Source organism: Gymnoscopelus microlampas, assembly GCF_963454915.1.
Source record: "Gymnoscopelus microlampas genome assembly, chromosome: 8".
Taxonomy (NCBI): Eukaryota; Metazoa; Chordata; class Actinopteri; order Myctophiformes; family Myctophidae; genus Gymnoscopelus; species Gymnoscopelus microlampas.
Genome location: NC_139945.1, coordinates 41412024 through 41426003, shown reverse-complemented (window position 1 = coordinate 41426003; position 13980 = coordinate 41412024). Strand labels below are relative to the sequence as shown.

Genomic DNA, 13980 nt, shown 5'->3' with positions numbered 1-13980 from the left:
AGGTCTGCAAAGAGAGATTTTAAACCCAAGAAAGCCTATGGCTTGTTTCCATTGGGGTCCTTTGTACTCAATTCATCGAAACATTTAATGACAGACATGTCAGACACATGCATTGCATATGGTCAATGCATGTGATACACAATGCATTACTTTTAACAAGCACACACATAAGCTGTATAGAATCACAATGATAGTGCATTTGTCTTTGGTGTGTCTGTACAAGTATAAGAGCTGAACAAGTCTTTTGGTGAGTTTAAATTGCTTCAGAATTGCCCGAAGTTGTAGAGCAACCATCGATTACGGTGGCAGGTAGAAGACCCGTGGGTTCTGGCTTGGGATCAGACCCCTCCCCAGGGGAAGCTATGTTTCTTGTTAGTATAAATGACACTTGTATCATTTTACTCTTGGGGCCCCATTACAGTGTGTAGTGAATTTAACCCATTCAAACCGGGAACGCATCTGTGTAACCACTTTATCCAAATTTTATACTTTGGCTTTTGAAAAATAGCAGATATACAAGCTCATAGCGTTTGACACCGCGTGCCGCGCTATGAGCTTGTTATTTTAGAAAAATCTTTACCAATTTTGCGCAAATATTTGAATATATATATTTTTTTAAAGGGAACATTTGTAACTCACATCTTTGCTTCTGGGGGTCCCTGGAACACAATATTTTGAGATGGGATTTGTCGGTGGACAAATACATACAATTTTGGGGGTCCTTGACGTGAAAAAGTTTGAGAACCACTGATATTAAAGCAACATACGTTTGTCAGAAAACTGTTAAGATTTAGAAGACATTGTAGAATCCCCAGAAGCAAAGATTTGAGTTACAAATCTTTGCTTTAAAAAAAACCCTATATATATATATATATATATATATATATATTATATATAAGATTTGCACAAATTTCTCCCGGTCCCGACGGCCTTTGCTGTGTCGCCTCCCCCGTCTCTCTCCCCATGTCAGCCTACTGTCCTATCAATAAAGCAGAAAAAGCTAAAAAATCTATATTAAAAAAATAATAATAATAATCTATATATATATATATATACGTACATATATTAGGGGTGTCGGAAAAAAATGATTCGAATACGCATCGCGATTCTCATGTTGGACGATTCAGAATCGATTCTCATTTTTTTTAAATCTATGTTTTTTTTTTTTTTTTTGGGGGAGGATCTTGGATTTACCTTTGTGTGTTTACATTATTATCAGTTGATACAACCTTTACAATTATAAAAGTTACATAAATGTATCCTATGTTTTGAATCAAGAATCGTTTTGAATCGAGAATCGTTTTGAATCGAATCGTTTGAATCGGAAAAAAACGCTTTTGAATCGAAAAAAAACGTTTATTTTGAAAAAAACGATAAAAATCGGAATCGTGACCCCAAGAATCGGAATCGAATCGAATCGTGAGATAGCAAACGATTCACAGCCCTAATATATATATATATATACTTTAAGTACCAAAAGTAAAAGTACTAAAATGTTTGAAAATAGCAGATCTACAAGCTCTGCTATAACGCGTCGCATCGGCTATTTTCAAATAGTCTATGTATAAAATAGGGCTAAAGTGGTTGATGTATGTTTTTTGTTTTAATCTAATCATTTATATCTGCAAAGTAACTAGTAACTAAAGTTGTCAAATAATTGTAGTGGAGTAAAAGTACAATATGTTCCTCAGAGATGTAGAGGAGTAAAAGTAAAAATATTGCACTCCACTAAAGTAAAAATACCTCAAAATTGTACTTAAGTACAGAACTTGAGTAAATGTACTTATAGTTACTTTACACCACAGCAGGCAGTGTTGGAGACTGACTGGAACCTAAGTGTGAGATCTAGCAGCCATGGCATTGTTCTGGAAGTGGCACTGGTCAGTGATTGATGATTGATGTTCGATTAGACTGTAGACTGTCTGCTTTTTCAGACTCTTCTTCCTGATTCTCACTTATCCTTACACAACCTGACCGGTAGCCATTTTCCTGATTTCTGAGAGGTTTTGAACAGCCTACTACACATACACAAAGATAGTGTGTTGTTGCATGTGAGCGTATACAGTTCTGTACAATTCTGCCTGAGAACGATTTTTGTTATTGAGCTACGTTTTCTAGATCTGAATGACTTCATGAAATGAATCATCACCAGTAGCTAACTAGAGTCTGATCAAAGAGATCTAATTAAAATGGCAAAAAAAGGTACAGTATATGAACAGAGAGAGAGAGAGAGAGAGAGAGAGAGAGAGAGAGAGAGAGAGAGAGAGAGAGAGAGAGAGAGAGAGAGAGAGAGAGAGATAGAGAGAGAGAGAGAGAGAGAGAGAGAGAGAGAGGACTATGAGAAGAACACCCACTGTATCACCTTCTAGGGCTTTAGGATTAAATAATATTAAGCTATGTTCTAATAATACCAGAATTTCTGTTTGGTAGATCCGGATCATAATGATCGCACAGATTCAAATTCCAATTACTACTATGGTCATAAATTCACAGATGCATATACTCATGCAATAAAAAAGCACACATAATTGCAGTGATTTCTGTGTACTAATTGCACATAGTACCACGTTTACATCCTGGCAGCTCTGACTGGCTAGAACTATCATAACATAAGGAGGACTATTACGTTTTAATAGTAGGAGTAAAATCATTATTTGTACGTATTGCGGCACATATTATTCATTCACAGATGCTGCAGAGAGTGGTTCAATTGAATTGCCCTTATGAGCGCTGACTACTGACGAGACCCAGTGCTTTGACTTTTATACAGGCAAGGTCTAAGGTGGGTGGGTGTGAGTTACGTGGGGTTAACCCCTTCAATCCCAGAACGCATACCGTGTCTTTTTAGATTTGAGCTATAACCATAATTTTATACTTTGGGTATTGAAGAATAGCAGATATACAAGGTTTTGTTTTTTTTTCGTGAAAATGTGTGCAAATCTTTGATAGATGTTTTTTAAAGCAAACATTTGTAACTCAAATCTTTGCTTGTGGAGGTTCCATGGAACAAAATATTTTACAAATTAAAAAAATAAATGTCCACGATTTTTCAAAAACATTGCAGATATACAAGCTCATAGCTCATGAGCTTGTATATCTGCTTGTATATCTGCTATTTTTGAATCGCCAAAGACATCTAAAATGACACAGATGCGTTCCCGGTCTTAATGGGTTAATAACAACCAAGAGGCCGCACATGTGTGAACCGACGACGATCATTGTCGGTGGAACAGCGATGTTTTGCACTCCTTGAGTCCGGCCCGGCTCCCCTGTGACAGGGCTGAAATGGAAGTGTGCTGCGGGTCAGCGAGGGGCTGTAATTATTTCCTCACTTCATTAAGTGCGGGTAAACCATCACACTCAGCACTGCGGCTAATGCGATGCGATGCCCCTGTGGCATTGTAATGCTCTCTAAATGAATGCCCCTCTGACAGCCAAAGACCTCGTGGGCAGTGGATTACTGCAGGGTGAGCCCCAACAACAGTCAACCCTCAAGCTACAGACGCTCATTATCAAGCTTATACAACCGCCCTTTTCTGCTCTCATCAAACTTGAAAGGCCCGAGGCAAATATGAATCCTCTTAAAAATCTGGCGGGCAGCATCACCTCGGTAAATATAATAAATACTACATTGAATTTAAATTCAACTGGAAAGCGGGACCGGTCCAGAACAAGTCATGCACCCCGTTACGGATAGCGATGGTTATTAACCCATTCAATCCGGGAGCGCAGCTACAAATGTCTTCTAAATCCTAACTGCTTTCTGAAAAAACGTACAGTATGTTGCTACTGTATATCAGTGGTGCTCAAACTTTAAGCACCACTGATAGAGTCAAGGACCCCCAGAATGATATGTATTTGGCCACAGACCCCAATCTCCAAATATTTTGTTCCAGAGAACCCCCCCCCCAGAAGCAAAGATTTGAGTTACAAAAAATTATAATATATATTCAAAGATTTGCACACACGTTTCACGATTTTCCCAAAAAATAGCTGATCTACAAGCTCATAGCGCGGCACCAAGTGCCGCGCTATGAGCTTGTAGATCTGCTATTTTTTGAATAGCCAAATAAATCTAAAATGAGAGAGATGCGTTCCCAGATTGAGTGGATTAATGCAACAACAAAAAAACATCTTTGTTTGCCTTTCTGATTCTTTGAAATCCTAGGCGAGCTGACGGTGGAGGAGAGCTACGACAGGATGTTCACCGTCTCCAGCCGCGTGAGGTTCTCCGTCTCCAAAGAAGACGACGGCGTTCCAGTGGACTGTATCATCGACCATCCAGCTGTGAAGGACCTGCAGGCACAGAGACGCCTCGATGTCCTATGTAAGTAGTAGTAGACCACAGCTGTGCAATTATAGTCCACTGGTTCTCAACCTGTGGGGCCGGGGCCCACTCGGTGGGCCGTGAGGATATTGCAAGTGGGGCACTCCCAAATAATTGCCAAAACACAAAGATTTGAATGATAATGTATAAATAAAAATGTCATGGTATTTCTTCTTTGAAAACCTTGGGTACTGTAAATGAGTTTTCTTTGTGATACCAATAAATAGGCACTATACTGTGTATAAGTATCAGTGGTGGAAAAGGTACTCAAATGTCTTACTTAAGTAAAAGTATCAATACTGCAATGTAGAAATACTCTGTTACAAGTAAAAGTCTGGAATTCCAGATTTACTTGAATAAAAGTACAAAAGTATTGGCATCAACATGTACTTAAAGTACCAAAAGTAAAAGTACTCATTAGGCAGATTGTTCCATTTCAAGTTTTCAAATGTATACAAATCTTTTGAAAATAGCAGATCAACAAGCTCACAGCTCACCCGTCCGACCACTTAAAGGCATAATTCACCCAAAAAAATACTTTTTTCCTATCGATTAGTGACTAATTGACTAATTGAGAAAAACATTTTTTTTGGGGGGGTGAACTATCCATTTAAAATAATAGCCGAAAGGCGAACGCTTTTGAGATTTTCAAGTGGGCCCTGATCCAGAAAAGGTTGAGAACCACTGTAGTCGCTGGAGCCCAGCAGGAGATTCAATTGTGTTCTGACAACTGTACAGCCTACTGTATGATCATTAGCCATGTGGCTGTATGACATCTTGCATTCTAAACAGGGCGGAAATAGCTCAGGAGGTACAGTACAGTACAGTACAGTAGAGTGGTTGTCTGGGAACTTTCCAACTCCCAGACAACTGCTTCGATCCCAGCATCATGTCCTTGAGCAAGACACTGAAACGCCTAACTGCTCCCGACGAGTAGATTGGTGCCTTGCACAGTGTGTGACTGTGAATGGGTGAATGCTAGGCACTCATTATAAAGTGCTTTGAGTGGTCAGAAGACTGGAAAAGCGCTATACATAAAATTCAGTCAATTTACAGTACCATAAACTTGATGATCACCTGCATTTTGACTTTTGGGATAGAGTAAACTTCACTGATTCAGAAGTAAAGTTTTCCATATGAGATTTTGTGTTCCTCTGTAGCCTCGATAGAGAGAGGTAGGACTTTATACAGTGTTAATCATCAAAGAAAGGTTAAGGTACCCGTTTTTTGTTGAATAAAATGTTTTCATATAGGCAAGTGTTTTGTCTGACCTTTCAGTAAAAGCTCAACTGAACCTGCGTGACATTTTGTTAATATTTGGCTAGCACTGAAACAATAAATAATGTTACTGTACTGTAGGTAGAGTGACTGGGTTGATGTCGACTTTACTCCTTTACTTCTTTTATAGGACTTGTTTTCCCCAGACTTTGATTCATTTGATTTGTCTCTTACAGTTCCATTTTGGGTGATTTTTTACACTGAGTAATATTAACACTGGAAATGGTAGCTATGACATGGAAATAGTTGTGTTGTTAAAGACGCACTGAAGTGACATTTTCGGTCATTTTATTTTGAAGGTTCAGCCTGAAACGCCGGCTCAACGACTCTAAACCAATCAGAAGGTCCCATCCCTTCAGGCTATGGGACGTTGGATCTCAATCACTTCAGCCGTGGGCAACACGGCTAGTGTTTGTTTACAAGTGAGAGAGAGACGGCCAGTGAAGCGCGTTTGCTACTACCTGGCTTAGTTCTAACCTATAATGTTTTCAGATACATATTTTAGTGTGCAGATGAAGTTTAAAATGAGTAATACACTCATCTTCAATGAGATTCAAAACGGAGTATCTCTGTAATTAAAATCAGCTGTGTTTGAAGAACGTGCAGCTATGGGAATCAAACAGGTGCACGTAATCAAGATTCTTTTATATTCATGAAGGCTGTCTGATGTCATCACGCAGCACGTTTTCGTTTACAGGAAGTAATTCAGATTGGCTTTTTAGGGGCTTTAGATATAAAAATACACAAAAATGGGTTTTTTTCATTTTTTTGGGCATCTATTGTTAGGTGTGCCCATATGATGACCACGGATATGCTCTAAAAGTGTGAAAAACATATTTTTCATTTCACTACACCTTTAAACCTCTAAAACCATTTATTTTCAGATAAACCTGAAGTGAAGATAGTGGTGACGTATCCTGAAGGTTTACCTAGAGAGGGAGATAACCTTGATTTGTCATGTGTTGCAGAGGGAAAACCACAGTGAGTATTCATAAGTTAACACACAGCACAGCATGTTACCCTGTAGCTTAACCACGTTTTGACTTCAAACACACCCATGCTTCTGCAGAGGGCGGTTCAGCGTTGATGTTTATCAGCAGTGCAATTGATGGGTTCGCAAGTTTGACATACGGCAGCTGAATCGATACAGCCGGCGTTAATGGATTAAAAAGGTGGGCCTAATTGAAAGGGACAACCCACCACAAGAACACTGGCTTTCAAGGCCGTAGCCACGTTTGAGGAGGCTGAGGTCAAGACCTCAGTAAATTAAATTGAATTGCTACAAAAGTGTGCAGCCCGCCGTCTCACTGCTCCACTCGCCACACATCTTGTGGCGCCATGGTAAATGCCCATGCCATGTCTCGCTGTGGTTCGTTTGGGGGAAAGTGAGAAGGCAAGCACAGTTCCTCTTGTTCACACACATTTAGAGATTCATTGAATCTCTAAATGTAACTTTGTATTCACTATTTTGGGAGAAGTAGGAGCAAAACATAAGCTAGCACACTTAGTCACACATCTCCATATATGGGCATGAAAGAGACAGGTAGACAGACAGATAAAGAGATCTCCATATATGGGCACAAAAGGGACACAGATACGGGTACAATGGGTCTCTGAAAAAGCCCCTGACACTATGACTCAGACATACAGTATCGGTTGGATCGGTGGTGCGACGTAGGTGTGAGGGCCGCGTAGCGGTCGAACCTCTAGTGTTCTAAAAGGACCATATCAGCCTCTTACACAAGTGGGTCCTTTTATCACTCTTATCACATAGGATTTAATTCCTCACAACAGTGTTCTTTATATGTTTCTTTTCTGTTGAGATATTAAGATATTGAATGAATGAATGTATTTGTATAGCGATTTTCAAAGTATATTATACAAAGTATATTATTGGCCTATTCATGATTGTTTTTGAAGTCTGGTGCCTCTGATGTTGGTGTTCTCACTTAGATTTAGTAATTGGATGAAATCTGAGTTGGCTGATATGGGCCAATATATTTAAATAAGAGAAAAAATTAAGTTTTTTGTTTTTGTTTTGAGGAATTGAATCCTATCAAAGTAATTACACTGGCCCCACATCTCCAAAAAGCTTGAATGGCCCTTTAGAGAGATGTGATTACATTTTTACATTTTTGGCAGGGAAGACAGGAGAGGAAGACAGAGGGTGAATGGAGAACAGGAGAGATAAGAGGACTGCAGTTGCGAACTTGCGATCAACTGTCCTAAGTGATTATTGATTATTGTTGCTCTCCTATGCATTACAATGCATAGATGGGGTTTGGGGGGGGTCGTATGGACAGGGATCATGACCTCAGTATTTCAAAAAACCTCGTTTACAGCCCTGCTGGCTTTTATTGTATTTTATATCACCATTTTATTTTTGGTCTGTGTCCTATATGAGTCATCATATCCAGTCTTCGTGGTAGGACAGAATAGCTTTTGCTGGTTAGATATAGCTGTCATTAGTCAAACTTGCACATTGTCAGCAGAATATTGCTGACACCCGCACATCAGGAACGCCACACCCAGGAGGACGGTTTAGGGTCACAGTACTTGGGAATCTTGGCGCTGATGAGAGATTTAATTTGTGCCTGCATGAAACTAGGAGAAAGAAATGCTCAAGATGTGACACTTTCAACCAATCCACCTCCCTTTTCTGAATCTCAGAGCACTCCCATAACCTTTTTTACGGGGCCAGGCTCTGCAGAGCAAGGCTCCGTCTTGTTATTGGCATTATTCTGTTTCTTCTTTTTCTTCTTCATCTGCCGTTTTTGCCAGTTCTGGCTTAACCGTGCATACGCTTTTTACGAAACTCGGCCATATAGTAGATGGTCATGAAAAACGATCAAGAAATAATTCTCACAATCATTCGTCAAAGTGTGGCGCTATAGCACTCAATTGAAAATGCCAACTTTGAACAGGTACAACTCATGCCCTGTTTGACCTACAGCCATGAAACTTTTGACCTCTGACCTTTAGATCTCGCACCATTTTGAATTATATGAAAAACAGTCATTGGCCCTTAAAAGCTTCATTCTTTCACTTATGGAAAATCCGCCACTAAAGTTTTGTCGGCAGAGGTCCAAAGTTCATGTGTAAAAAGTTTCGTGCAGATTACTCAAAAATCCCAGGAGGAGAATAACTATTGCAGTTTTATGAAAATTATTCATCTGCCCCCAACACATACATGCAGACTCACATTTCTTTGAAACTTTGCAGAAATGTAGAGGGTCATTCCAAATATCACTGAAACCAATCTTACTCCAATTGGCCAAAGGGGGGCGCTATAGCAATTTTTTGAAAATGCAAACTTTAAACAGGCATAAGTCATGCCTCGTTGGGCCGAAAGTCGTGAAACTTGCTTACACTTGTGCCTTGACTCATGAGGAACACATGTATCACTTTGACCAGTAAGCTCCGCCCTTAGATTTTCCGCAATTTTGAGCAGTTTGAAAACACTTAAACCCAGGATTTTTCAGCTATTTGCGTGAAACTGTATCATCTGTGTGAGCTCCTTTTTCACCGGTTCTGGTTTGTCGATCCAATGGCTTCTCTCTACAGCATCTGCCTGACAACTGCAAGGTCGCCGGTTCAAGGCTCACTTCATGCAGACTTCATTTAAAGTGCATTGCAAACAACATGATTGCATCAATGAATACATGTGCAATTGTTAAAGATAACATGAAATGCTTATTTGAGAGTATGTTTTTCAATGTATGACATACTTCATTGTGAAAATAGCCGATCTACAATCTCACAACTTTTCAGATAGAAACGTTTTGTGAGCTTGTAGATCGGCTACTTTCACTGGTTTCTGTTCCGAGGACACGTACAATTTCTCTATCGGTAGAAAGTTAGGGCACCAGTGATCTAGAGTAGTTAGCAAAACAGAGACTTGGTCCATCAGGGACGGAAAGACTTATATATATCAACAGACACTACTAGGGCAATCATATCTCTAGCTCAATGAGAAGAAAGGCAGCCTAAGAGTCCGGAGGTCACTGGTTCGATCCCTGTCCCCGACAACGTTTTGAGGTGATCATGATTTGTCATTCGTAGGCTTACGCGTAGTATTTCTCGACGTTAGGGGTAGGCATAGTTTTAGTGAGGGTTTAAAATGCTCATTTGTTAATTGCATGGTCTTCTTTCTCTCAAGTTCAGTCTTCTATGTTTCTATGGCTCATTGTGCATATTACTTATCATTGCTTCTTTCTTTCTTCTCTCTGCAATCGCTGGCCCCGTATTATCGCTGCTTGCAGCTATATTCTTTCCATTGTACTGCTACAAAGGTAACCAATGTTACCTTTGTACACTCTCAGAGTTTAGACTTTTACTGTGTGAGCTGAGCTCTGACCTTTATGTCCTTGCCGGGCGGGGACATACAGCGTTTGAATGGTGTGTGTGGTTTTTGTTCTCCCCTCAGTCCCCTTCAGATCAGCTGGCTGAGAGTGGATGAGGATGTGCCGTCTCACGCCGTGGTCACTGGCTCTGAGCTCTACATCGAGAACCTCAACAAGTCCTATAATGGCACCTACCGCTGTGTGGCCTCCAACGTTGTGGGGGAGGCCTACGATGACTACATACTTTATGTATACGGTAGGTATTCATTGGCAAGGCAAATGTCTTTTACATGTTGACTTTAACCATTTGACCCCTATAGCATCCCTATTCTGGGGGTGAACATTTCGTCATCAGAAGTAGCAGATCTACTAGCTCACAACGCATCACCTTGCGACGTGTTGTGAACTTGTAGATCGGTAATTTTTGGCAAAGAAATTTGTTGTATAGCGAACAAAGAGTGGACTGAGTACAGAGCCAACTCAGGTCCAGTTTACTTAAGTATAGACTAGACCAGGGTGTAAGTGGTTAAGTGTGTACATCTGTGCCTGCTCTGTGCTGCTGACACAGATGTAAATACAGAAGTACTGTAGCCATTTGGCAGTCTGGTGTTTGCACTGGAAAGATTGACATGGAAAGACTTGTGAATGGTGTTTATTGGTTCTAGCATTGCTGCAACATTATGACTTTCATTGTGTTTCATTATGACACTTCTGCTTTCAACAAGCATGGCTAAGGAGGGTAAATTATGCTTCCGTAATTACCTGGGCTGTCACAATGTATCATTGCACACCGCCAGCATTTTAAGTATCGTGCTGTAAATATATCACTAACTTCAACATGACTGTTAATGAGGTTATGCAGTGTACGACTAGAAGCTTAAAGCAGCCTAGACAGGTATGCTACTGCCGCTGAATATACCAAGGAACTAGTCACTATCTTCTACTTTAGTCTATATGAACAAATCCTGCAAGTCTGAATTGATGCAGAGAGCAGTTCTCTTCTAGCCTTTGAGCTTACTGTATACAGTAAATTAATGTTGACTAAATATGCTCTTCGTAGTAACAGTAATGTTGTATTTTAATATTTTTCTCATTGGCCTTTGATCATCATATTATATACGACGTATATGCGTAACTACTGTACGTATAGTTAGTTAGTTATTTTGCTCAGAGGATCTCTTTTGGTGAGAGTGTAGGTGACTGACATGCAGCAAATGTTCTGTCGGCCAGGAATGGAGCCATGGACTCACTGCTCTCAGGCATTATAGACCATGTGGTACACACCCTAACCACTCAGCTATCAGGTCGCCCCATATTATATAACGTTGATGGGTATAGAAAATATATCCCCTAATGCTTTGCTTATGATACAGTTTCATTTAATTTGAGAGATTTTTAACATAAAAAGAAAACCAGAATATGTTATTTGAAAGCTATAGTTACATCACCAGATTAAAGTGGTATAAATGCATGACTTGTACTGTATAGCATTCTGTTAGGGATGGAACATTGTACTTTTTATTGTTGATGTAAAGGACGAAAGCATTAGCGTTGCTGCTTTCAAAGAACAACTCATTTGAAATTGTGTCAAGGTATTAAGATAAAGCCTACAGGCACTGTAGGCTTTTTTTTAAACTGTTGCAACAGTTGTCTACAATTACACTTGTAAATTGCTCAGTGTGAGAGCATCATCTAAAAGTCTAATAACAAAACACGTTAATGTGATTCTTCCGAATTTGCCCTCAGTATGCAGCAGTGACAGCCAAACATGTTTAGCTGTCACAGTTTTGCATTTAATATGCTGAGAAGCCAATAGAAACACAAATAACTTCTGTTTCTCCCACTTTTCCATACTGCATGAGTCATTGAGGACACACAGCATGTGTTTTTCACAGTTACTTGGCTAATGAAAAGCTGGAGAGAAAAAAAAGAAAAGAAAAAAAGAGTTTGGTCTCATGCCGAGAAAGTGGCCCTCAGCGGAGTGAATATATCTGCCAGGCCGGGTGGCCATACCCAGGGCTGTGTAAGAGGCAGAATGTGACAGGCATGGATGATGTGTGGGCATTGCATCAACCCAAAAACATGTATGTTGTTGGACACATGCACTTGCATATCTCTGCTGTCCAGCAGGGACCAGCTAAACGTAACCTCAGTAAATTATGGCTAAACTAAACCTAACCTTATTCCTAAACGTTACCTCACGGTGCCAAAACCTAACCTTATTCCTAAACTTAACCTCAGTAAAACTATATTTCTAACCTTATCCTCAGTAAAACAAAGAACACAAGAACCGTTTGTCTGCGAAATAAATGGGGGTGACGTGTTTTGGGGCGAGTCTTCCGTTTACCGTTTTCCACGACAGTGTGGCCAGAAGACTGAACATTATGGCGCTGGAGGTCCAACCTGGGTCCTACGACAAACTTTCTGGCCCGAAAATTATACATTTAAAACAAATATACATATATAGCCTACATGTTTTTGTACTGTTGCTGTCATGGCTGTGCATCTGTTGTAGAGCTACATGATTATGGCAAAACTTATCATCACTATAATGGGTCCATATTGAGATTAGTTATTTAAAACATATATGTATCTATTGTGTAGAATTATTTATTTACTATTGTGCAGTAATAAAATACAATATATGTCTCAAAACATTAGCATGCCATTATTTGCCATACAGTTGAATTATTGCAAAGTAAAGAAATATTAGTGCAAGAAATTAAAACAAATATTGAATAGCCTAACGGAGTGCTTCGCAAACTTTTTCATGCCAGGGACCCCCAAATTGTATTGTATTTGGCTACAGACCCCCATCTCAAAATATTTTGTCCCAGGGACCCCCAGAAGCAAAGATTTGAGTTACAAATGTTCGCTTTAAAATATATAGTATATTCAAAGATTTGCACTAATGTTCAAGATTTTTCAAAAATAGCAGATCTACAAGCATGTAGATCCCCCCAAAGACCCCTAGGGGTCCCCGGACAGCACTTTGAGAACCAATGGCCTAACGTCTCCAGTTGAGAAGTCACTTTCAGTTTCATTTCAGATCACACGCAGGCACGCGTGCGAACACACACACACACACACACACACACACACACACACACACACACACACCTGGTGTTAATTATCTAGCGTTGCCCAGGCTGTAACTTGTAGCGCTGTTGAAGCATGTATACACTCTCGGACATGGGGATTCTAGTTTGGTTAATGAAGATGCCAACAGCAAAGCTTGGTTACAAAGTTAGTAGGTTATTCCTTCCTTACTACTTGAGTTGAGATGTGCTGTTGTGTGTGTGAGGGGGGCGGGGGAAGGTGCGGGGGGGGAATGTCAACGGGGCTGTGAGAGAAGGAGGAGCTCTCTCGTCTAGTGTGTCTCTCTCTGTCTCTGGCTGAAATTAGCTTTCTCTCTCTTCTCGCTCTCTGACGTTGAATTGTGGGCGTTCACTCCCTTCATATTTATAGGTGGGCGGGGCTAAAGGTGCATTCTTTGAATTGTTGAGTGAATGATCTGTAGGAGTGGGGTTTACACACCCACTCAAAAAATGCAAAAGCGTCAAAATGGAGTTAGCTGGTTTCTGCCGGACAGCAACGATACTAGTAACATTGTGCATTGTGAGAGTAAAATGACTGGGTATATCATTGCGGAATTGCGTTGATAAGAATCTGTACTAGCTGAACGACTGCTGAGGAGGTCTATTGATAATTAGCCTACAGTGAACACATTCACAGAAAACCTTTCTTGTCTGGACATACAGTATTTTGTTGACCATCAGGTGCTGATGGTTTATTAGCCCGCCTGGTGGGCTGCACTCTGTTTGTAACCTATATACTTTTGGGAGAGACTTTGGGAGGTGACATGTCTTTAGCGTTGGGTTTGAACAGATGATATTGATCATGCTGGCGGCTCCTCTGTGTGGAGCCTGCAATGACATTGTTTTGACAAGGATATGATAAAGGATGCTGATCGGGACGTTAATGTTGTGTGTTAATTATGTTTGTACAAGTCTGGACACGCAAGTTGAACCT

At 40.2% G+C, this 13980-nt stretch overlaps 1 protein-coding gene across 2 annotated transcripts in view; it reads left to right on the top strand.

The window, feature by feature from the left end:
* Window positions 1-13980, top strand: part of cadm1b (cell adhesion molecule 1b) — a 141878-nt gene that overhangs the window by 100649 nt on the left and 27249 nt on the right. For both annotated transcript variants that reach the window (XM_084064480.1, XM_084064479.1), the window contains exons 6-8: window positions 4169-4327; window positions 6490-6586; window positions 10032-10204. In XM_084064480.1, coding sequence (XP_083920606.1) covers window positions 4169-4327; window positions 6490-6586; window positions 10032-10204 — 429 coding nt within the window. The remainder of the gene's footprint in view (window positions 1-4168; window positions 4328-6489; window positions 6587-10031; window positions 10205-13980) is intronic.